Source organism: Hylobates moloch, unplaced genomic scaffold, assembly GCF_009828535.3.
Source record: "Hylobates moloch isolate HMO894 unplaced genomic scaffold, HMol_V3 SCAFFOLD_10, whole genome shotgun sequence".
Taxonomy (NCBI): domain Eukaryota; kingdom Metazoa; phylum Chordata; class Mammalia; order Primates; family Hylobatidae; genus Hylobates; species Hylobates moloch.
The window spans coordinates 71,024,478-71,050,678 of record NW_026652285.1 but is presented as its reverse complement, the minus strand read 5'-3'; the positions used below and the strand labels follow the sequence as shown (position 1 = coordinate 71,050,678).

General features: G+C 46.6%; 1 protein-coding gene across 2 annotated transcripts in view; it reads right to left on the bottom strand.

The window, feature by feature from the left end:
• GALNT12 (polypeptide N-acetylgalactosaminyltransferase 12) overlaps positions 1-26,201 on the bottom strand; it is a 44,550-nt gene that overhangs the window by 8,081 nt on the left and 10,268 nt on the right. For both annotated transcript variants that reach the window (XM_058445669.1, XM_032164665.2), the window contains exons 2-7: positions 19,140-19,309; positions 15,610-15,799; positions 10,675-10,860; positions 7,256-7,373; positions 5,473-5,649; positions 2,529-2,660 (exon numbers count right to left, since the gene is read on the bottom strand). In XM_058445669.1, coding sequence (XP_058301652.1) covers positions 2,529-2,660; positions 5,473-5,649; positions 7,256-7,373; positions 10,675-10,860; positions 15,610-15,799; positions 19,140-19,309 — 973 coding nt within the window. The remainder of the gene's footprint in view (positions 1-2,528; positions 2,661-5,472; positions 5,650-7,255; positions 7,374-10,674; positions 10,861-15,609; positions 15,800-19,139; positions 19,310-26,201) is intronic.

The window sequence follows — 26,201 nt, the reverse complement described above, 5'->3', positions numbered from 1 at the left end:
TTACCCAACAAAGGAGCAGGCAGGGCTTCTGGGAGGAATGGCAGGAAATGTTTAAAACTCGAATGGGACAACTTGGCCAGAATCAAGGAGGCTATCAACACCACTATAAGGTGTCAAAGACCACAGAAGCCAAAATAAAGGGTATGCCACTGGCCAAAAACAATTTTAATATATTTTTTAAAAACATGAATTGGGCTGGGCACAGTGGCTCATACCTGTAATCCCAGCACTTTGGGAGGCCTTGGCAGGAGAAATGCTTGAGCTCAGGAGTTCAAGACCAGCCTGGGCAACATAGCGAGACCTTAGTCTTTACTAAAAATAAAAATAAAAAATTAGTCCCAGCTACTTGAGAAGCTGAGGTGGGAGGATCACTTGAGCCAGTGATCCAGGCTACAGTGAGCTACGATGGTGCCACTGTGCTCCAGCCTGGGTGACAGAATAGAAGCCTGTCTCAAAAAACAATACAAAGAAAAAAAGATGAATTGCTTGAAGCACACCGGCTATTTAAACACCCATTAGTTTACAATCCACTCAAGAAGAGAAAAAGCCAAAAAAACAATGAGCCAACAACAACAACAAAAAACAACAACCCAGTAGATACAACTGGAGGAAACTAAAATACCAACTCTAACTCTGAAAATAAGCAAATAAAGAAAAGACTTAAGAATTTGTCATGCCTTGGCCGGGCACGGTGGCTCACGCCTGTAATCCCAACAGTTTGGGAGGCTGAGGCAGGTGGCCCACCTGAGGTCAGTAGTTCAAGACCAGCCTGGCCAACATAGTGAAACCCCGTCTCTGCTAAAAATACAAAAAAAAAAAAAAATTAGCCAGGCATAGTGGCAGGTGCCTATAATCCCAGCTACTCGGGAGGCTGACGCAGGAGAATCACTTGAACCCATGAGGCAGAGGTTGCAGTGAGCTGAGATCGCGCCATTGCACTCCAGCCTGGGGGACAAGAGCAAGACTTTTGTCTAAAAAAAAAAAAAAAAAAAGAATTCGTCGTGCCTTTTCTGTATGAATTCTAAAACTCACATATACCAAATTGCTTTAGTTAATGAGGGAGTGTTCTTCTTTATGAAAAATTTCAGCTAATAAATGTGGAAGAAATGAAAGAGAAAAATCACCATTTGGCAACTCCATTTGAAATAATGGGTCTAGGCAATGGTTATCAGTGGCTACTAAAAACACGAGACAGAGGCTGATGGGGGTCTTATAATGACTGGTCCAGGTGAGGGATACTCCATTAACCCACTGGTCAACCTTATCACTAAAGATGACTATACTTCCTATGCTCCTGATATGACACAACATGAACACATAACATCACCCACAAAGTGTTCTTGCCAAAAAGGTGGATCCTGACTCTAATCAAACCTTTAGAACTCACTTCTATCTTAAAGAAATATGCGGGAGAGAGGTACAACTTAAAGACATCACAAAGAAAAAAATAGTAATTGCAAGAGTGAGACACTCCACAGGTAACTGATATTATTTTCTCAACAAGTTAAAGATATTAACAAGAAAAAGGAAGAGGACTGCCTTAGATTAAAAGAGATTTAGGAGACAAGACACAACCACCACATGCAATGTGTGCACCTTGTTTGGATCCCAATTTGAATTAGCCAGCCACTCAAACAGAAACTGGAAAAGTTGGGGGAATATGAATTAGAACTAGACATTAAATGATACCAAGAAATACTTGTTCATTTCTATGGTTTTGTAAGATAATGTCCAAATGTTATGAAAATGCATAAAATGCAGAGGAGAGAAATGACACAATGCTTGGGATTTGCTTAAAAAGAGGAAAATGTGGAGGTGAAGTACAGGAGAGAGAAAGCAAGAGAGGCAGGATCTTGAAAATTCTAGAATCTCAGGGATGGTATTCATTATACCATTCTCATACCATTCTCTCTGCATTTCTATATGTTTGAATATTTTCATAATGAAAATAGAATGTAACATGAATATCCTGCTTTGTATTTATCAAAGACTTCTAGAATGGAACACCATCACTTCTGATCAACACATCACAGCAGAGGAGACCTTGCTAAGCTGGTGTCATTCCTAGCAAAAACAAAAGACACTGGACATTTTATCTGGTCTCATCCCAAAAATATTTTTTAGGATTCTGGAATACTAGAAGTGACTCCCCTATACCCACTATTGCCTCTGTAGACTTCCAAACTTGGAATTATTCACTAGTCCGGCCATTGAGACTAGAAGTAATATGATAAGGTGTTAGTAAAAACTAGGACATGGAAACACCAGATAAGCCTCAGTTTCCTCATCTACAAAATAGTTGTCAATTTTGAGATGGCTTCCAGCTCTGACATTCTGCACCTAAGGCCCAGACACTCACAGGGAGAAAGAAGGGCAGTGGATAAAAAGGTGGTGGGGGGTGGGCAGGCGGGTGGGAGTGGAGGAAGCCAGTGATCCCCATGACGTGGCCTTTCTTGCCCAGGATTTGTAGATCAGACCCGGAGGCCAGGGAACTCCCTGCCTGCCATGGGCCCACCACCCTCACTCACCATCCCGAAGAAGCCAGGCCTGTCTTCAGGCACATGCAGTTCTGGATACACAGTCTCCAAGAACCACTTGAAGTCCTTACACTGGAGCTTGGCCCGGAGCTGCTTCCTCTCTGTCACATCCCCAAAAGGTTCCTGAGAAAACAACAAAACAGTGAGACCCCACGGGTCCTAGCGCTTCCTTTCAAAGCCCCTGTGTTCACTGATGCTCATTTACTAACCACCAGCCAGCTTTGACGGAACATTCGTTGCATACCAGGCCCTGTGTGGAGCACAGAGGACAGAAAACAGCCTTGCGCCTAATTCTAGCTTCTAGTATGTGAGGCTGTCACACAGACAATTCCATTCCTAGGCGCTCTGTTGGCAGGGGGGTGTGACCAGATGCACGAGGGTAGAGGACAACCAGCCTGCTGATGGAGTGAAGGAGCCAAGCCCTGGGGCTGCACTGGCATCTATGGATCCGAGACCTGTGACCCATGCTTGTGATCAGAGGTCATCCTGAAACCTAACCAGGGAAATGTCAGTTTCACCGAAACATATGCCATGACTTTCTGGTTTACTACTAATATCTGAATATCCACTTTCAAACACAGGTAAATATTCTAGATGTAATCATGTTCTCAGTATGAAATAAGCAATAAGAAATACTTGTGCAAGTTTAGTTTTATGGACAAAACTAATGACTGAGAGCTTTTGAATAATTAAATACAGCAAGCCTCTATTTAGTATCGCAAACGTGCAGCCACAAGAAAAATGCTGAGTGCAGAAATATTACCATACCTGCGCTGTCATGTTAAACAATTAAAAGCTGACAAGTTAAATATTGAACAAAATGGTAATAATAAGTACATGTTTGAATAAGATTTCAGATTTCTGCTATTTCCCAGAGTTCTTTCACTGATGAAAGTCACTGCACCCCCAGCTTCAGCCAAGTATCCATTTAGCACTTGGCCTTGGACATGCAGCCTAAGGGTGCATTCAGTGCCTCCCTAAAATATTCTCTGGGAACCCTCAGGAAAAGGGAACTATGGGTTCCAGACTGTGCATGGGGAGAGTGGGTGTTTCTACTCTATGGTGCTGGGCAAGATGGAGGAGGCAGAAGCAAATGACTGTGGAGCCCAGAGCCAGAGAGGGGCTGAGTGGGAGTCCGACTGAGAACCCACAGGCTCTACAGAGCAGAGCAAGAGGTGCACTGCAGAGTACAGGCCCAAAACCCAGTTCTACCTCCTATCAGCCACGGGGCCTGGACGAGTTCCTTCCAACAGCTTCTCTCTGAGCTTCAGTTTTCTCATCTATAAAATGAGAATTTTATTGCTACCCTGCAGGGTTGCTGGAAGGACTCAGCCTTAGAGCAAGACCTTCTTGTGTTGCCAAGCAGCCCTACTAGTTATGCAAATGCAGGGCAAGCAGGCACCCTGCCGTGGGGCATGCAGAGCTGGCTGGGGCAGAGGCAGTGGACTGTGTTGCATCTGAAGCCCAAGATCTGGGAAAGAAGAGGCAGATCCCTCATCCACAGTGGTCCCTGAGGTAGAGGCAGAACAAGGATCCAGACCAGAAAACAAGTCCCTGAGATAAATCGCACTGAGCAAGGACACAGTCTGGGCTGAACCTCAGCCTCCGACAGACTCAGTGCAGTCGGTGGTTGGGCCAGTGTCCCTGAAGTGTATGGCTGGGACCCAGGGGAGCAAGCCAACTGAGCTGAGACTTCAGTGACTGCAGGCACACCTTCACCATTGTTCAGAGAGCTGGGCCCAGCAAGGCCTCTGAGTGGGGAGGAAGATAGACATATGTTAGGCTGGCGGTGGGGGAGTTTCCATGATCATGACATATGGTGAGAAAGAGTAGCAGCGGGGGCCTGGGCCACTCTCCAGTAGTCCTTCCATCTGGAAATGGAAGCAGAACACACTCCCTGTTTTAGAAAAGGAAGCTCCCAGGGTGCTAACAAGAAGGCTCTAGAGGGAGGTAACAGCCCCTAACTAATAAGGCGGGTGTGTCCCTGAGCAGTAGATTTAAGGTAAAGACCTGTGCCTTAACTTGTACCCTGTGTTTGTGGACTTACCCCTACTGGCTACAAAGAGGAAAACCACAACACATGGACATTGCCTGGCCTGTGACACCAGGTATCCCCAACTGTCTACGTTGGTACAGTCCATCCTCATTATTTACTGGTTCTGTATCTGATTTTCCCTACATGCTATAATAAAATTGATTTGTAACCTCCAAATCAATACTAGTGGTGTTTTCTAATTTTCACACACATTCATGGACAAAAAATTTGAGTTGCCCAACACTCCCATTCCCAGGTGATACAGAACAAGGGCACACACCGCCTTCTTGTTTCAGCTCTCATCCTGTAAACCAGTGTTCTTTTCACCATCTATTGGGCACCACATTTTTTTCTGCTTTGTATTGGTGACTGCACCAGCTATTCTAGAATGTCCCCCAATTGTAGTGCTGAAACGCTATCTAGTGTTCCTAAATGCAAGAAGGTTGTGATGAAGAGAAAATAACACGTGCTAGGTCAGCTTCATTCTGGCATGAGTTATCGTGCTGTTAGCCATGAGTGCAATGTTAATGACGCAACAATATATGTTTAATAGGTGTCTTTGAACAGAAACACACAGAAAACAAGGTTTTGTATTGGTCTGCTGACAAAACTGTGCCCCAAGTCTGGCAGGAACCTAACCCTATATTTCCCCTAAGAGCAATGGCTGTTTTCATGAATTCAGTGTTTGTGGTGGCTTTATGGAATATAACAGCTGTAAATAACAAGATCTGACTGCATATAATTATTATAAATGGAGGAATACATTCTCCCCATACTCGTATCTGAGCACCCAATTTATTCTCTATTTCTGGAACCAGATCGACTATGTTGGGGAAGCCACGATTAGCTGCTGTTGTTCAGATGAAGCCAGATGGAGTGCAGGTGGGCCGAGGAACTCACCAAGCGGGCACGGGGGTTGCGATGGTAGTAGAGCTCTTTAAATTCATCCATCCATACTTCAGCTGCACGAACACTGTTGGCCAGAGCCTTGTTGCGGGAGTAGGGAGCTTGCTTGGGGAAAACATGGCCAACATGGGAACATGGGTGTGTTTCCAGAACCCCACCACATTGCCAGATCTGTACACAGAGAAAAGGAGAGGCCAGGTGGTGAGCAGGGGATGAGCTGCAGGTCCATAGTATCTGCAGCAAAGAGGCCAGGCACACACAAGGCATGATAGACGCTGCCAAGATGCTCAGCCTCCATCGGGAAGGAGGCCACCTACCCGGCACACTCATGACACAGAATGTGGGTAAACAGCAAGAAAGCAGCCCCCAAAACAAATAAGCTGTGGGAACCAAGACCCCAAAGTCCATGCACTAAAGCTCATGCACTTGACTCACAAGAGCATCCACAGAGACCTCGCTGGCAACCCACTTACTCATTACAGAAAACACAGGCTTGATTACCTGATCTCCTAGCCACAGAAGATAGGAAAGCAGCAAGGAAGAAGAGAGGTTTGGAAGGGGGAAAGGAAGAGCTTCTAGAAACAGGTAGAGCAGCCTGACACCTAAGGAAGAGGCAGAGAGACCATTAAAAGCACACCCAAAGACTCAACAGACGAAGGCATCTGAGCCCATCTCACACTGGGACTGATGGCCTTGAATATCTCATTTTCCCAAAGATGAGACAACCAAGCACAGCATCTGGTACTTATTATGGAGGGCGTGAGTCCTCAGTAGAAGGCCAAATTCTTATTTATTCACAGTTTTTATGAGGGCAGAACACCATATAAAATATTATTAAAAATCTTAATTTTCCACTGAAAAGCACCAACATTTACACAAAGTTTTGATGCTTAAAATGTAAGACTTCATTAACTTGAAAATCTACTGAAATGCTAGTTTTCCAATATGGTTTTCATGGGCCATGTAGAGTAGCATCAGTAGGTAGGCTTGTTACAAAAAGCAGAATCTTGGTCCCACCCTAAAGCTATCAAATCTGGCTAGAATTCTAGATTGTGTTTGTCAATCTGTCTTTCTAACAAGTTTACCCAGCAATTCTTACATGTGTTGGCTGGGCGCAGTGGCTCACGCCTATAATCCCAGCACTTTGGGAGGCCAAGGCGGGTGGATCACCTGAGGTCAGGAGTTCGAGATCAGCATGGCTGACATGGTGAAATGTCGTCTCTACTAAAAATACAAAAATTAGCTGGGCGTGGTGGCACATGCCCGTAATCCCAGCTACTCGGGAGGCTGAGGCAGGAGAATCGCTTCGACACAGAAGGCGGAGGTTGCAGAGAGCTGAGATCGTGCCACTGCGCTCCAGCCTGGGCAACAGAGCGAGACTCTGTCTCAAAAAAAAAAAAAAAAGAAAAAGAAAAAGAAATTCTTACATCTGTCAAAGTTTGAAAGCCACTGTGCTAAATAAAGAGGCCACTTCATAAGGAATTAATCAAGTAAAGGCTCCAGAAGACAGGATCAGGAGGAACCTAACCCTGAGCAAGTCACCTCTCTCCTGGTTTCATTTCCTCCTCTCCATAGAGTGAGAGAGAATTATGTGACTTGCAAGGCCCTTTCTAGAAAAAGTACACTTTTTAAAAAGCTAAAACAAGAAAGCAAGCATGTTTATAGGATATGCGTGTCATCATCTTTCAGGGTCCACCAGGCTCTCACAGCAAATCCCATCGTTCCCAAAGACAGAATCAGTTAAGAACAAGTCCAAAGAGAAGACTAGAATACTTACCCTAAAGGAAAATTCGAGGTTTTCTCCTCCCCAAACTTCCATTCCTGTATCATAAGACCCCAGATATTCAAAGTATTTCTTACTCACAGCAAACAGTCCACCGGCCATCGTTGGAGACCTAAAAAAGTGTGATATCCATATTTCACCATAGGCCGCAGGAAACCATCACAGTTATCCAACTACCTTCCCACCACGAGCCCTTTCATCTGTTCATCCATCATCTCTAAGCATACCCTGCCTTCACCTCTGTGCCCCACACTAGGCTGGGCCTGGAGGCACAGATGGACCCTACGGTCCCTGCCTTGAGGTGGCTCCCAGGCTTCTCAACAGGCAAGTACTCCGTGTGTGCTAAATATGTTAACTAAGGTCAGCAAGGGCCCTGGGAGAACACTGAGGAGGGCAGGGGCAAAAGGGTAGGACTAGGTTCCCTGGAGGAGGCAAGGTCTGCAGGACGAAGGACAGTTAGCCAAGAAGAAGAAGGGAAATGGAATGGTTCTCCAGCATGAGCTAAGGCTTAAGGGTGGGACAAATCCAGGGACATTTAGAAGCATAGAGAGCAAGGAGAAGAGAGAAGCAAGAGACCACGTTCCGAGAGGAAGGCAGGCTCCAGGCCACGGTCATCTGAGGAGGTGTGATCTCACAAGGCAGGCACTCACAGATGCCACTGAGAGGCCAGTACACAGAAGGCCCTAAAGGCAACTCTGGCATCTGAAAGCACCCCGAGGGCCAGATCCTCTCCTGCTCAAGTGGTTTCCTCCACTAGGACCCAGCTAGCCAGCCTCAGGCTGCTTTTTCAGCCAGCCTTGTTTCCCCCTACAAGCCACCAGGTTTATCTGGAAGCCAGCACTGACTTCAGAAACGGCTCACAGCTTCCAGCCTACACGGCAGAAGACTGTAAGGTCAGCATGCCCCAGAGCTGCACAGGCAAAAGGATGAATTCAGAAATAGGGAAAGGGCCAGGCACGGTGGCTCACACTTGTAATCCCGGCACTTTGGGAGGCTGAGGTGGGTGGATCTCCTGAGGTCAGGAGTTCAAGACCAGCCTGGCCAATATGGCGAAACCCTGTCTCTACTAAAAAAATGTAAAAATTAGCCGGGTGTGGTGGCGGGCACCTGTAATCCCAGCTACTCAGGAGGCTGAGGCAGGAGAATCACTGGAATCCAGCAGGCAGAGGTTGCAGTGAGCCGAGATCATGCCACTGCACTCCAGCCTGGGTGACAGAGCGAGACCCCAACTCGAAAAAAAAAAAGAAATAGGGAAAGAGAACATTGAGAACACAACCATTGAAAATGTTATCCTGCAGCATCAGGGCCTGCCCTGGACTCCAAGCGTGGGGCCAACTGAGAAGACAACAGCAACATCCCCAGTGGAAGGGAAGGTTCTAGACTACAAAGCACCTTCATGTGTGTTTATCCTAAAAATCTAGGAAATAGGCAGGGTGGATATGCTGGTACCTATTACACAGATGAGATAACTGAGGCACAGGGATATTATGGGATGGGGAGGATAGGTGCCCTGAGCATGTGGGGTAATGGGGCAATTAGAATTCATGGACTCCCATGAATTCATGACAGGCTGCCTAAGTAGCCTGGATTAGAGCCTCCTGCTCTGTGTCTCAGTTTCCAAACCTGTTCAGTGAGCGATTGAGCAAGATGTTCTCACTAAGGGCTCCTACAGAAGCCTGAGTGCCATTCTTAATTCCTTCCTTCCCCAATTCCCACTCAATTTCTTCCAATTCTTCCATCTTAACATCTCTGGAATCCACAGTGCCCACCATCTCCTGAACCATTGTTTCTGACCTGGAGGACTGCAGAGCCTCCTAATGGTATCCCTGCCCACAACGGTCCCTCCAGGGCCCTCACCACATGGCACGCAGCACATGCTCAGGTCACTTTCTGCTCGGATCCCTTCAGTGGCTTCTACCTGTTCAGGGTCAAGCCCAAACCCCTTCCCTCGGCCCCGCCCATCTCTCCAGCCTTATCTCTGGACGCTCTCCTTGCTTGCTCCACTCCAGCCAGCAGCGGGTCATCTTAAGGTCAGGACTCTGGTGAAAGGATTCAGAAGCCCAACTGCCAAATGTGGATGCAGAACTAAGAGCCTACTTCCGGTTCAACACACCAGCGGTGAGGCTGAAGTCCTGACCTCCTTCTGCCCAACTCCCACATCTGTCTCCCACTTGCTTCTGAACTTGGAAGGGGAGGAAGAAGGCAGGCTATCACTTCAACACCTCCAGAATGAGAGCTGCTGAGCCTCCCTTGGGCCCACTCTACTCAGACCTTGACTCACACACTGGCCAGAGCAGAATCCTCCACCTGCCATGGATCCACCCACACCCCAGGTCAAAGGGGCCTAACGATGTTTCCTCAAGAATGAGCATATGACCAGCAATCCCACTCCTAGGTGTATACCCAAAAGAATGGAAAACGGGGACTCAAGCAGATAAAAGCACACCGATGTTCATAGCAGCATTATTTAACAATAACCAAAGGACAACCCAAGTGTCCACCAACAGAAGAATGGATGAACAAAATGTAGCATATATGTACAAAGGAATATTACTCAGCCATCACAAGGAATGATGTTCTCTAGGAAACTTGAAAACATGATGTTAAGTGAAAGAGGCCAAGTACAAAAGGACAAATACTGTATGATTCCACTTACATGGGGCGCCTGAAAGAACAGAGGTTCCCAGGGGCTGGGAAGGGGAGAATGGGAAGTTATTGCTTAGTGGGGATATTTTCTGTGTGGGATGATGAAAAAAGCCCTGGAAACAGGTAAAGATCATGTTTGCACAATACTGTGAATGTGCTCGATGCCACTAAAATTGCATGCTTTATTTTATTTATTTATTTTTTATAGAGACAGGGTCTCGCTCTATTGCCCCGGCTGGAGTGTAATTGCGTGATCATAGTTCACTAAAGCCTTGAACTCCTCGACTCAGGTGATCTTCCTATCTCAGCCTTCCAGCTAGCTAGGCCTACAGATACACACTACCACACTCAGCTAATTTTTATTTTTTTGCAGAGATAGGTTCTTGCTATGTTGCCCAGGCTGGTCTCAAACTCCTGGACTCAAGCAATCCTCCCACCTTGGCTTCCCAAAGTACTGGGATTATAGGCATGAGACACCATGCTCAGCCTAAAATTGCATACCTCAAAATGGTTAAAATGGTAAATTCTCTATGATGCATATTTTAAGCAATTTAAAAATTAAATAAATAAAATATACCAATATAAAATTGACATGTGTAGCAGACATGTTTAATAAAAATAAACAAATACTCTGGGCAAAAAAGTGGGAAGAGGGGAGGTAATTAAGCTGACAGCTAACCATTCCTCCCGAGGGTCTCCGCTGACAGGTCAGCCAGATGCAACGAGGCATGCTTAAAAAACAAGTAACCCAGAAGTCAGCTCCTGACCTGATGACATCAACGGGGGATCGCATCCGTATCCTCTCCCTCTCGGGAACCACGTGCCATGTGAACACCAGCCTCCAGTCGAAACCGCCGATCTGGGGCTCCCCAGAGTTCCCCAGGTATTCGAAGGTGTTCCAGTCGATCACATCAATCACCGGGCACACCACTGCCGACTCCTCTTCATGGATCCTGAAAGCACCCAAGACATCCATCCGTCTCTCCTATGCAGACGGGCAGCAGGAAGACAATTGGGAAATTCAAGGGTGAATTCTTGTCTTCCTTCCAATAAGAGGGAGGAACACCTGAGAAAGGCCTGCTTCTCTTATTCCAGGTGTCTGTAGCCATGTCAGAGCCCTGGCAGGTGACCACCATGGGGGAGATCTGGGGGCCAGGGAGGGCTTTAAAACAAAAAGTCCCATGACTTTAATATGCTCTGATTCTATCCATGGACATTCTGACCAAACGCTCTATGATTTTAATTTCTCAGAAGTGCAAGAGGTTTAATCACAATGAAGCATCTTAACATCAAGAAATACTTATCTCCTAAGAACAAAGGTGCACTCAGACCAAAGGGTCAGCTTTGGAATTAGAATATAAATTCGAATCCTGCTATTTATTTGCTGTGCGACATTAGCCAAGTCACCTAAATTCAGAGCCTATTGCCTCAGTGGTAACACTGGAATTATAATATCCATTCAGGGCGTTAATGTGAGGATTTCCTGGGAAAATGTTTTTAAGATGGCTGGCAGAGAACCTGAAACTATTGCTATTTTTTTATTTTAATGTTTGTTATTGTGAAATATTACACATAGTGAAAAATGCTATAATTTCCTTTTACAGGTATCAGCCTGTGTGTTGGTTTCAACTGTTCTCTCCACATTATTACAAATCTGGCCATCCCTCAGCATGCTTCCAGGCCATGTTGCATTTGACACCACACCAGGAAAGATGGACTGAGACTAGACCACATGTGAACACTAGATTTCCTTGAGTACATTTTGGGGGACGTTGTCTGGGATTTGAGATCTAAAAATCCTAAGAGTCCCCCCACATAGGACAATGCAACAGAGATCAACCAGACTTGAGCTTTCAGTGTCCTTAGAATGACACCAGAAAGTCAGAGGGGATGTTAGAAATATCACTCTGGGGTAAGAATTACAACTATCGGGGAAATTGCACTGTTCAGGACAGGTTGCGTGAGACAGAGTCTCAGATATGTGAGTTCCGCAAATTGAGGAAGTTGCATACTAGGTATCCACCAACATCCGCTTATTTAAAGCAATTGAGGGCTTTATTTAAAGGGTTGAAAGGGCCAACATCAGACCTGCTGGGCAAGTTCTAGCTGGCACCTGGCAAAGGCCAGCTCCCCCAGGAACTGATGGCTCGTGATCAAGCTGGCTGGAACCAAGAAGGGGAAAACTGGGGGAATGCTGTATCAGTATTGGAATATAGGACTCCCAGTCCTGGCTGGAGAATGTGCAGGACCCATAGGGATGCTATTGGCATCTGGGCCAGAACCATTCTCCACTGCACAGCGCTGATCTGCAGGATACTTGGCCTCCCTGATACACAAAATGCCAGGAGCCCTACCTGGTTGACATGACAACCAAGAATACCCTCCCACATTTCCAAAAGCCCCTGGATGGAAAGGGTTACCACTCCTGTCTGGCGCCACCTTAAGGACAGTCCACAGTCTGATGTGTCCCAATGCTGGTGCACACCAAAGTCCCCTGGGGAGCTTTTGAAACATGCAGAAGCCGAGGCCCCAGCCCCAAGAGTCAGATCCAAATGGGACCAGGCATTGGTGTGTTTAAAAAGCTCCCCAGGTTGAACCCTCATACACCATTGGTGGGAATGTAAATTAGTACAACCTCTATGGAGAACAGTTTGAAGGTTCCTCAAAAAACTAAAAATAGACCTACCATATGATCCTGCAATTCTACTCCTAAGTACATATCCAAAAGAAAGGAAGTCAGTGTATCGAAAATATATCTGCACCCTCATGTTTGTTGCAGCACTATTCACAATAACCAAGATTGGGAAGCAACCTAAGTGTCCATCAACAGATGAATGGATAGAGAATATGTAGTACATATACTCACAATAGAGTATTTTCTCATCCGTAAAGAAGAATGAGATGCTGTCATTTGCAACAACTGGAACTGGAGGTCATTATGTTAGGTGAAATAAGCAAGGCACAGAAAGACAAACTTTGCATGTTTTCACTTATTTGTGGGAGCTAAAACTTAAAACAATTGAACTCATGGAGACAGAGAGCAGAAGGATGGTTACCAGAGGCCGGGAAGGGTAGTTGGTTGGGGGAGTGGGGATGGTTAATGGGTACAAAAAAATAGAAAGAATGCATAAGATGTACTAGTTGCTAGCACAACAGAGTGACTATAATAAAAAAAAATTTAATTGTACATTTAAAAATAACTGGCTGGGCGTGGTGGTTCATGCCTGTAATCCCAGCACTTTGGAAGGCTGAGACGGGCAAATCACTTGAGGTCAGGAGTTTTAAGACCAGCCTGGCCAACATGGTGAAACCCCATCTCTACTAAAAATGCAAAAATTACTTGCATGGTAGTGCACGCCTGTAATCCCAGCTACTGGGGAGGCTGAGCCAGGAGAATCACTTGAACCTGGGAGGCAGAGGCTGCAGTGAGCCGAGATCACCCTGCTGTACTCTAGCCTGGGCAACAGGGCGAGACTCTGTCTCAGATAGATAGATAGATAGATTTAAAAAAACTACTAAGAGTATGACTGGGCCAGGTGTGGTGGCTCACGCCTATAATCCCAGCACTTTGGGAGGCTGAGGCAGGTGGATCACTGAGGTTAGGAGTTCGAGACCAGCCTGGCTGACATCATGAAACTCTGTCCCTACTAAAAATACAAAAATTAGCTGGGTGTGGTGGCACGCGCCTGTGGTCCCAGCTACTCAGGAAGCTGAGGCAGGAGAATCGCTTGAACTTAGGAGGAGGAGGTTGCAGTGAGCCAAGATCACACCACTGCCCTCCAGCCTGGGTGACAGTGAGACTCTGTCTTAAAAAAAAAAAAAAAAAAAAGAGTATGAGTGGATTATTAGTAACACAAAGATAAATGCTTGAGGGGATGGATATCCCATTTACTCTGATGTGATTATGTATTACATGCCTGTATCAAAATATCTCATGTACCTCGTAAATATATACACCTACTATTTACCCACAAAAATTAAAAATTAAAATATAAATTTTTTAAAGTTCCCCGGTATTTCTAATAGACAACCAAGGTGGAAAATCCCCTCATCTACAGGCATGCAACAAGGAGGCAGCTGGCCTGTGTCCAAAGGGTGGGATGAAGAGGAATTCTAAAAGCATTAATCCATCAGCTGAAGAGAAAGAAATGTCCTCTCCCCATGATTTCAGACCTGCGTAGAGGTGGCCATCTATGAGTGCAGTGGGGGAACGAAGGAGGGGGAGCCCACTTGTCCGGGTTCCAGAGGGAGCACTCGGCCATAACTGTACTCTAGTCTCCAGCTCCATCACAGGCCAGAGGAGCCTCGAATCTGCTGCTAGGAAAGCTCATCAGAGCTGAGGAGGAGAAAGAGACAGCTATAGAACCTGCAGCTGACAAGAAGCCAGGACAGTAGGAAGTGGCAGGGCAGGGGGCAGCTGGGTCACACCCAGGAAGGAAGGCAAGTGGGTCCCCAGCTCTTTCAGACAACCCTACCCACCACGGTGTTGGTGTCTGCGGAGAATGTTCCCCAGCTGCAGAGACCTTGCCCCTCCAGCCCTTTGCCTGCTCCACAGAGGGGAGGCCAAGCAAAGATCCCTTCCTTCCTCTCCCACCTGGGGAGCTTCTGGTTGGCCAGCCCAGCTCCTGACTTCTATGATGCAGAAACAGAAAGGGCAGAGAGACGAGGCAGAGCATGGGCAGGAAAGAGACAGAAGGGAACAAAAATTGGGCCCCAGTAGATGGTGGCTTCTTGAGGGGAGAAGGTAGGAGGGTGAGAGTGAGATGCCGTGGAACAGCAAGGACAATGGCCTTGAGAACAGGGTCACATTATGACTTTCAGGGGCCCTTCCTCTATAACAACCAGACATATTAAAAAGCATATTTTATGACTATACTGGCATAAAGACAAGTACAATCCATGCTAGATTCATTATTACATACCCATTATTATGATATTCATTTTTCCCTTCTGATTTTAAAAGAAATTCATAACATTTATCTGGGTTCCTTCCAGTTTCATGGGCCCTAGGCATTGTTCCTCCTGGGTGTAAAGGATAAGTCAGCCCTGCTTGAAAGAAATACATGAAAATGTGTATTCTTTAGGAGTGCCATTCTATTTGATTGAGGATTTTTTAAAATGTTCTTGGTTGATGATACTTCCTTGGTTTTCTGCAACAAGCCCGGATAAGAAGGAATAATAAGGCCGGTGTGGTGGCTCACACCTGAGGTCAGGAGTTTGAGGTCAGGAGTTTGAGACCAGCCTGACCATAGCAGTGAAACCCCATCTCTACAAAAAATATAAAATTAGCTGGGTGTGGTGGTGCATGCCTGTAAATCCAGCTACTCCGGAGGCTGAGGCAGGAGAATCGCGTGAACCCGGGAGGCAGAGGTAGCAGTGAGCCGAGATCACACCATTGCACTCCAGCCTGAGCAACAAGAGTGAAACTCTGTCTCAAAAAATAAAAAGAAAAAAGAAGGAATAATAAAAGCAAACAGTGACACAGGGCCTCCTCCAGCTGACACTCCCACGCACTTGCCATGCACTAAATCATTTAACGGCCTCAACAGCCGAACGAAGCAGGGACTGCTCTTCTGCCCAGTGACAGAGGAGCAGCTGAGCCCAGGCAACCCATTAAGTCTCAAGTGACGTGATCAGTCTGTTCCTCCTGCTACCTACACCAGGTAACATGCTGTCTCTCCCATTGTGGGCGGCTCACGCACCTCTGCAGCAGCGGCTCCAGCCACCCTTCGTGGCACTCACAGTGACAGTCCAGGAAGGTCAGAACATCGCCCCTCGCCGCAGATGCCCCCAGCAGCCGGGCTCGCACCAGGCCCTCTCTCTTGTTGGCGCGGATCAGGCGCACCTTGGGCAGTCCCGAAAGCTCATTGGCCAAGCGCTCCTTTAGGTGCTCTAAGGAGGCAAACAAAGCAACAGGGGTCATCGTGACAATCTCAGAGGAGCGCCTCATCCCAAGCTGGGGCCTTCTGGGCCTCCCTGTCCCAAACAGAAGGTGAAATAGACAGGAGCCTCCTTTGCTTTGCCACCTGGGACATCCTCACCTCACCCAGAATCAAGGCTGGAAGTGCTCCGAAGGCCAGGAGGAGGCTGGGGGAGGAATTCCAGAACCACCATTTGCTCCCCATCTAAACACATGCACGTTGAATTGTATACTTCAAATGGGTGAATTGAATGGTGTGTGAATATATTTCAATAAAGCTGTTACAAAAAATGCTTTATAACTATATGACTCATGAGCATTTAAAAAACAAAAAACACATGAACCATCTAATCGCAATTTTTATAAAAACAGTAGTTAATGCTAATAGAAATTTTCTCAAGAGTACTTTACAGTTTCAGTAGTAGTAACAATAACAATAGCAGCTAAAACTAAAGAGGACTTGCTGTGCCAAGTACTATCTAGGTGATTTCTAGATAACCCATCTGATCCTCATAACAATCCTCTGAGGCAGGTGCTAGTATTATCGGCATTTCACAGATGAGGGCACTGAGGCCAGAGAGGCTAAGTAACTTGCCCAAGGTCACAGAGTAAGTAAGTTGAAGAGCCATGAGGGGAACCCAGCTCCAAATTCTACAAGCTAACACTACCGCCCAGAGCAGCCACCAGAGTGAGAGCCTGTCTATAAATAAACCAATAAATAAAAGCATTAATTGGTTTTTTTTTTTTTTTTTTTTTGAGATAGGGTCTCACTCTGTCAGCCAGGCTAGAGTGCAGTAGCGCAATCATGGCTCACTGCAGCCTCAACCTCTTGGGCTCAAGCGATCTTCCCACCTCGGCCTCCCAAGTAGCTGGGACTACAGGCATGCACCACCACACCTAGCTACTTTTTAAATTTTTTGTAGGCATAGGGTCTTCCTATGCTTCCCAGGCTGGTCTCAAATTCCTGGGCTCAAGCAATCCTCCCGCCTTGGCCTCCCAAAGTGCTGGAATTACAGGCATGAGCCACCGTGCCCAGCCAGTTTTTTAAAAAAATCCAAATTATAACCACAAATAAGTTGATGGCAGGAATAAGGCAGGTAACTTTGCAAGCAAAGCTAATTAGCTGCTGTACCCAGTGAACCCATGAGTGCAGCATGGCTGCCCTGCACTAGTGATGGATCTTGTCAGCGTTAATTTTACGTCTGCCTGAACTGTCTCCCTGCATCTGAGAGGGCCTGACACCCTTTCATCAAGCTCACACTGACACTGCAGAAATGGTGGGGAGGGGAGGCAGGGCAGGACTTCCTAACTCATTACAGGTTAAAGCGGGCATCACGCCTGTTTTCGCAAGTTCCCATAATGACAGTAAGGGAAGCTTGGTCCACACTGCCTCACGTTTTTATGAGAGAACTGAGATATGTCAGAGGAATTCCTACTGTATTCCTGCCTGCTGAGGAGCTATTTAATCCCATTATGATAAAATAAATAATCTGCTCTTTGCCTTTAGATTAATATATTTGTGAAATGCTGTTTTTTTCATTTTGCAACTTTTTAAACATTTAAACATTATAAAAATAGAAGTTATCATCTAACAAGAGCTCACTAAATGCCAAGCACCTACCCAGCACATTACCCTCCTCATCTCATTCAATGCTCACGATGATCCTACAAGGTAGAAGCTATTATTATTCCCATTTTATAGAGGCTGAAGCCAAGTTTGAAACTGGTTAGGGTCATTGCTCAAAGTTGTATAGTCGCTAGGTGTTGGAGGGGGATTCAAGCCCGTGCAGTGTGGCCCAGAACCAGTGTCCACATGGACAGATTTAAAACAACCCTGGGGGGAAACGGAAAAAAGAAATGTAGATGAGCACCTACTATGTGCCAGCTGCTACATGAGGTTCTGTCCTATACATGATCCCATTTACTCCCCACTATAATTCTCTTGAGATAGGTGTGGACAGACCCATTCACAGGTGAGAAACTGAGGCTCAGAAAAGACAAGCAACTCACCCAAGGCGCCATAACTGGATCATGGGAAAGCTCGCCTCAGACCCAGGTGCCCTGACCCCAGAACCCAATGCCTTCTAGGCTATAGTCAGCACCAAACCCCAGCCTAGCTTACCCCAGCCTGGCTTACATGCTGTCACAGACACTGCTCCTTGTGCCTTAAACCCATTCTCCCTGTGACCTGTAACTGAGCACACAGCCAGCAGGATAAAGGCCACAGCTCCCAGCCTCCCTTGCAGCTACACGTGGCCAGGCAACCACGCTCTGCTCAACGGGATGTGTGGAGAACTTCCAAGCAGTGCCCTTGGGAGGAAGGGTGTGGCTCTCCTTCCCCTTTAAGCCTTCTCGTTGACCAGAGTGAGCAGGAGGTGAAAAACCAGCCTGGTCCATGAGGACCAAGGCAGCAGAGCACCCTAGAGAAGGTGGGAACAGGTGCAGAAGGAGCTGAAGCCCCATCCACCAAGGAGCCACCACACCTGTTCTAGACTGGCACACCAGATTTGTGATGTGAGAAGTCTAGTTCTATCTCGTGTGAGTCACTACTGAGTCTGTGAAAACAGCCCAATTCACACACCTATTAGAACACACAGAGGCTAGTTTTGAAGTCAGAGCAAGTGCAGCATCTGAGGCAGCAGATGCCCCATCAGCAGGGGTTGCTTCCCTTTGAGACGGGCTGTAGTGACTAAGCTCACAGCTCTACCTGATGTTACAGCCTTGACACTTGCCCTTGGTTAAGCTTAGCTGCTCTCACTTCAGCTAGGCCCCAAGGATTCACGGGCTGATGCTACTCCGTTGGCACTGCCAGTCCCAGCCAAGCCAAGGCTCTGCTGCATGTGGGCACCACAGAGGCCCCTCCACCCTTCCTTGCCTCCATCCTCATCCAGCCCCCTCCCCTGCCATCAGCCATTCCCCACACAGCTGGCTCAGTGAGCTCCTCAGATGGACCTGGACCTTGCTGTCCCCAAAGCTCCCCATCAAGCTCGCACTTAAGCCTCAACCCCTTATGGTGGCCTCCAAGGCCCTACCAGATCTGGCCCTGCCCATCCTGCAACCTCACCTCCTACATCACCTCCACTGGCCAATGAAATGAACAGTCCCAGAAACTGCCAAGAGAATGCCCTGCTCCTTCCAGTTTCCCACGCCTGCTGTTTCTGGGCTACTATCCCTGAGGTCTTCTTTGGGTACAGGAGGACACAGGAAGCCCATCCTTACTAGGCCTACTCTAGACCTCCTGCATCCCACTCTCACCTCCCAGACACTGCCACAGAAGGACACGCTCTTCCCAGAGCCCTGGCCGGGACTCACCTCTATCACTGTAGTCATCTACAAGGATCACTTCTTCTAGCAGGATATCCGGGGATGTCTCAAGGACACTGTAAACTGTCCGAAGGAGAGTTGACCAGGCTTCATTATAAAATGCTATGATAACAGATGTCCTGGGCAAATTATCATAATCATATTTCTTCTCTCTGCACCTGCAAATACAGCGCAACTTCAGGAACTGAGGGTCTAGCCCAGGCTGGCACTGGGGATGGAGTGACAAAGGGGACATAGGTCATGGTCCCCTGGGGAAGGGGACATAATCCACTGAAGGATCTTCCGGAGCTCCCCTTGTGGCACTAGGAGCCCCAGCAGACACTAAGAAAGGTCCTAACCATGGCACCCACCTAGCTTTTACTGTGGGGTATTGTTTTAAGCTGTCAAGCAACTTTTGGATTTGAGCAACATACAAACGAGGCAGAATCAGAAAGAAGGGAACTGGCACTTTTTCCTTCCCCATCGCCCTCCTTTCTGTCTATTCTGCCCCAATCTCACTCCCAGGCCTTTGCTCAGACTGTTCCCTCTGCCTGGAATGCCCCTTCCTCCCTTCTCTACTTGGCAAGCTCCCAGCTCAGGCCTGTTCTCCTTTGTGAACTGCCTGGGACCACCTATCTCAGGCAGTTGCTGTCTCCTCAATGCTCCTCCAGCACCCGGCCCACCTCCATCTCAGCATGCACCACTGACAGTATTCTGAGTCCTCATGTGCCATTGTACCACTCCCTACCCTCTCCCAGCATCCAATACTGTCTAGGCTTAGCAAAGGTGGTATCCCAAATGCATAAACTAGAATTGTGGCTAGGACCTATGGACACTCCAGGAAGGACTCTGCAGAGGACATTGGTTACCTCCCCCAAATCCCCGCTGCCACTTGCCCCCCAAGATGTAGTAGTCATGTGGTGGGGTGGGGCTGGGCCCACTCAACTCCAGCAGTGGGCCTGACTGGCAGTGATTAGAACCAATAAGCTCCCTCTTTGTTTAGCAATTTGCTGTCACTTTGAACTGAAGGTTCCCTGGTTGACACAGAATTCTATCCTGAGTGACTGATGACAAATTCCCAGTGTTATGGGACTGACTAAGGGGCAGTGCCTGGAGATCATCAGTGGGAAGTAGCTGATGGCAAGGTGGGAGAGCGACACCATGGGGATACCACAAGGGACAGAGTTTGAATGCTGCGGGCTGGCCAAAGGCTAGGCCAAGAGATCAGCTAGATATTCAAGAAGTGGGTGAAATGCTGGAGAACAGCCAGGCTCCCTGGGTTGCTAAGGCAAGGCCTTCCCAGATAAGTTAAGTGACAGATCAAAGAGGACAGGAGAAAAGATGCCAAACTAGGCAGGAGGAGGAGGGAAACTGACATCTGCTGTCTACCACATGCCAGCATTGTGCTACTGGGCCCTTCATCAGTCAGTCACCAAAAACTTCCTGACCACCTACTGCGTGCCAGATAGGCCAGGCCCCTGCTCCCATGGAGCTCATATTCAGGGGGACAGTAATCAACTAAACAAACAAATCAGGAATTACAGAAAGTGATTGTGCTATGGAAAATGGAAAGCAGAGTGATGAAAGAGAACAACTTTGAAACCATGAAGGTGAAAAATAGAGGAGTGGGGAGGGGAAAAGGAGAGCAACTACAGGACAGGTAATCTGGGAGGGGCACTTAGTGGAAGTGACATTTAGGATGAGACCTGAATGATGAGCCCCATGAAAAGTCAGGGAAGAGCCCTTAGCATACAAAAGTATTTGTTTTTTCCTCTTTTATTTTACTATTAGAAATTTCTTTTCTTTTCTTTTTTTTTTTTTTTTTTTTTGAGATGGAGTCTCGCTCTGTCGCCCAGGCTGGAGTGCAGTGGCACGATCTCGGCTCACTGCAAGCTCTGCCTCCCAGGTTCATGCCATTCTCCCACTTCAGCCTCCCGAGTAGCTGGGACTACAAGTGCCTGCCACCACACCCGGCTAATTTTGTTTTTGTATTTTTAGTAGAGACGGGGTTTCACCATGTTAGCCGGGATGGCCTCGATCTCCTGACCTTGTGATCCGCCCACCTCAGCCTCCCAAAGTGCTGGGATTACAGGTGTGAGCCACCGCGCCCGGCCAGAAATTTCAACATTAAAAAAGCAGAACAGGGCCGGGCATGATGGCTCACGCCTGTAATCCCAGCACTTTCAAAGGCTGAGGCTGGCAGATCACTTGAGGCCAGGAGTTCGGGACCAGCCTGATCAACACGGTGAAACCCCATCTCTACTGAAAATACAAAAATTAGCCAGGCATGGTGGCACACGCCTGTAATCCCAGCTACTTGGGGAGCTGAGGCATGAACATCACTTGAACCCCAGGAGATGGAGGTTGCAGTGAGCCGAGATCACACCACTGCACTCTTGATTCATCTGTGCCAACACCATTCCCTCTGCCCCAGATTATTTCTAAAGAAAATCCAGCATATTGTAGCATCCAAAAATAGTTCAATATGTGTCTCTAACAGGTAAGGACTCTTTTAATAAGCATAGTATTTTTGTCATACCTTAGAAAATTACCTTTGTACTCCAGTCTACGGTAGTTCAACAAAGTTAAGCAGCCCTGGGTTGGAAGACACGACATTCTTTAATGAACCAATAAGAAGAGATACAATTCCACACCCGTCAAAATGGCTATTATTAAAAAGTCAAAAAACAACAGATGCTGGTGAGGTGGTGGAGAAAGAGGAAAGCTTTTACACTATTGTTGGGAGTGTAAATTAGTTCAACCATTGTGGAAGAGAGTGTGGCGATTCCTCAAAGACCTAGAGGCAGAAATGCCATTTGACCCAGCAATCCCATTACTGGGTACACACCCAATGGAATAAAAATAATTCTATTATAAAGATACATGCACACGTATGTTCATTGCAGTACTATTCACAATAGCAAAGACATGGAATCAACCTAAATGCCCATCAGTGATAGACTGGATAAAGAAAATGTGGTATATATATAGACCACAGAATGCTATGCAGCCATAAAAAGGAATGACATTATGTCCATTGCAGGGACATGGATGGAGCTGGAAGCCATCATCCTCAGCAAACTAATGCAGGAACAGAAAACCAAATACCACATGTTCTCACTTATAAGTGAAAGCTGAATTATGAGAACACATGGACACATGGAGTGGAACAACATACCCTGGGGCCCGTCATGGGGGGTGGGAGGAGGGAGAGTATCAGGAAGAATAGCTAATGCATGCTGGGCTTAATACCTAGGTGATGAGATGATCTGTACAAAAAACCACCATGGTACACGTTTACCTGTGTAACGAAACTGCACATCCTGCGCATGTACCTATAAACTTAAAACCTGGGGGGAAAAGACAAGTGCTGCCTAGCATAATGGTAAGATGCATTGATTTTTAAGACACATGCTAATTTTAGAAATGTTGAAATGTGGGAAAAAATGTGCCTCTGAATTGATGACATGTAGTACTTCATTTTACCTTCAAAACTACTTCCTATGTTAGCATTTATTGCTCCCATGTTAAAGGCTAAGAAAGGTAGAGTGACTTGGTCAGTTCACAGAGCACCTGCTAGTATGTACTGGGCTGAGATCTTTGTGTCCAAGGATCTTGTTGCAAGGTTCTGGTTTGTTCCTTCTACCCAACAGGACGCTCAGGTGGGCCATCTGAATCTAAAGATCCCTGTATCACATCTTCCCACCTGGCCTTCCCTCCTACCAAGATAAGGACGATTTCTCTTCTCCTTCTCGGGGTCCAGGGTCCTCTTCCCTGGAATGAGTTCCAGGTCCCTCTTCCTAATGCCAGGACAGCCTCTACAGCAAGTTCCAAGGCTCCCTGGCAGTGGCCTTGCTCTGCTGTCACTGGGATGATTTCCCTTCAGCTGTGAACAGGCTTATCTGAGAATCTCTGACAGGGGCTGGCTGTTCTCAGTCAGCTTTATATACTCACCCCGGCTGCATCTGGAGGCCCTGCTCTGGGTGCTTGAGAAAAGGTCAGCCCAGGCTGGAAGCATGAAAGCTCTGGTGTTGTGAAGCCACTGGGCATCCCCACCAGCACCTAGCCAGCCAGGAGCCGAATCCCCAGACACCATAGGCTTTCAACTCATGCAAGTAGTTAACTTAGCACTGACCCCGTGGAAGGCTTTGTGCTCCAGAGAAGGGAGCCTGGTCCACATTCAAGGGGAGGAGAATGTGGCTCCATCTCTTGGACAGAGGCTATCAAAGAATTTGTGGATATATTTTAAAACCACCACACATGAAAAGCAGGAGGAACAGTATGTGACTTCCAAGACTACATCATAAAACATTGAGGATTCCTCTTGTTTCCTCAATGGAATGTATCATCCATTCTGGAGAAAGCTGGCTGCCATGTTGTGAGGATACTCAAGCAGCCCTATGGAGAAGTCTATGTGGCAAGCAACTGACGCTTCCTACCAACAGCCAGTACAATCTTTCCAGCCACTTGAATGAGCCATTTTGGAATCAGAACCTCCAGCCCCACCCAATTATGCCTTCAGGGGATCAAAGTCCCAAGTGACATCTTGGCTATAATCTCAAGAGAGATTCCAAGCCAGAACTACCCAGTTAAGCTACTCCTAAATTCCTAGTCCATAAAACTATGTGAAATAACAAGTGTTTATTGCTATTTTAAGCCACTAAATTTTGCAGTAATACATACCATAAAATAAATCACAAAGTATCTGACAGACCCAAACTGAGACATTTTATAAACCAATGGGTCTTTACTCTCCAAAAAGGTCAACGTCATAAGAGACCATGAGAGGCTGAGGAACTATTCCCTACTGAGTGAGGCTAAAGAGGCACAGCAATGGCCTGATTAAAGTGTCACACCTGATTCTTGTTTAGATACTGGATTAGGAAGGAAAAATCTTGCTATAAAAGTGGGGACAGCTGGCCAGGTGTGGTGGCTCACACCTGTAATCCCAGCACTTTGGAAGGCCAAGGCAGGTAGATCACCTGAGGTCAGGAGTTCGAGACAAGCCTGACCAACATGGTGAAACCCCATCTCTACTAAAAATACAAAAAAAATTAGCCGGGCATGGCGGCACCTGCCTGTAATCCCAGCTACTCAGGAGGCTGAGGCAGGAGAATCGCTTGAACCCGGGGGGTGGAGGTTGCAGTGAGCCAAGATAGCACCATTGCACTCCAGAGTGGGCAACAGAGCGAGACTTTGTCCAAAAAAAAAAAAAAAAAAAAAGTTGGGACAGCTATAGACATCTAATATTGGATAAATATCCTGGACTTAATATTATATCATGGTATCATGAGAGAATGTCCTTGTTCTTTGAAAATACATGCTGAAGTAGAGACAGGTAAAGAACTGTTATTTCTGTAACTTACTCTCAAATGTATATAATATTATAGTAGACATACAGAAAAAGTAAGTAAATGGGCCAAAACAATAATGGGTGGATCTAGATGGAGGATTTATAGAAGTTTGTTATGCTAGTCTCATAAATTTTCTCCAGGTTTAAATTTTTCCAAATTGAAATTTTAATATAAAAAGAGGAATAAAAGGTCTAATGTTGTGAAGAATACATCCAAACACCAAGTCCATTCTGATCTATAGCTATGTAGCTCAATTTTAGTGGCCCTTACAAATGCCTTCTTCAATCTCATTATTTCTCATATCTACCAAAACATCCCCACTCTGGGCTGGGCGCGGTGGCTCATGCCTGTAATCCCAGCACTTTGGGAGGCGGAGGTGGGTGGATCACGAGGTCAGGAGTTCAAGACCAGCCTGACCAACATAGTGAAACCCTGTCTCTACTAAAAACACAAAAATTAGCTGAACGTGGTGGTGGGCGCCTGTAATCCCAGCTACTTGGGAGGCTGAGGCAGGAGAATCACTTGAACCTGGGAGGCAGAGGTTGCAGTGAGCCAAGATCGCACCATTGCACTCCAGCCTGGGCAACAAGAGCAAAACTCCATCTCAAAAACAAAACAAAACAAAACAAAAAAAACAAAAAGAAACATCCCCCCTCCAACAAATACGTTATAGCAAATGGAAAACATATGTGTGCATATTATAAAAATATTAATAACTGTGTCTTGATTATTAAGCCCCTCAGTACTAGACAGGATGCATAGAAAATCTAGATTGTGTTGAGTTGTAGCTCACCAGGAGCGCCAGAAAGAATTAACTGCGAGGCTGGGTGAGGTGGCTCACACCTGTAATCCCAGCATTTTGAGAGGCCAAGGTGGGAGGATCACTTGAGCCCAGGAGTTGGAGATCAGCCTGGGCAACATGGCAAAAACCTGTCTCTACCAAAAATACAAAAATTAGCTGGGCCAGGGCGGTGGCTCACACTTGTAATCCCGCACTTTGGGAGGCCGAGGCGGGTGGATCACGAGGTCAGGAGATCGAGACCATCCTGGCTAACACGGTGAAACCCCGTCTCTACTAAAAAAATACAAAAAATTAGACGGGCGTGGTGGCAGGCGCCTGTAGTCCCAGCTTCCTGGGAGGCTGAGGCAGGAGAATGGCGTGAACCCGGGAGGCGGAGCTTGCAGTAAGCCGAGATCAGGGGCCACTGCACTCCAGTCTGGGCAACAGAGTGAGACTCTCTCTCAAAAAAAAAAAAAATTAGCTGGACATGGTGGCGCACACCTGTAGTCCCAGCTACTCAGGACTGGTGGAGGGATGGTTTGAGCCAGGGAGGTGGGTGTGGCAGTGAGCTGAGATGGCGCCATTGCACTCCAGCCTGGGCAACAGAGCCAGATCCTGGCTCAAAAAAAAAAAAAAAAAATTCCAAAAAGACACAAAAAAAAAAAAGTTAATTGCTTACATTACATGAAAAAAGTGTTTTTGTGAAACCTAAAATAAATATTTTTTTCTTAAGATGCTGCTAAAACTTTGTTTCAAACATGCACAAGTTCAAGAGAAATAAGTGACAATAAGGACAGTGAAGTGAGGTTTTCAAAGTGAAGTGCATTCAATGTAAAGAACTATCCTTTAGTCTGAAATCACATCCCTACTATTTTGGATGAAATTTTATTTCTTCTCATGTCAGCCCTGCTTTTTTTTTTTTTTTTTTTTTTAAAT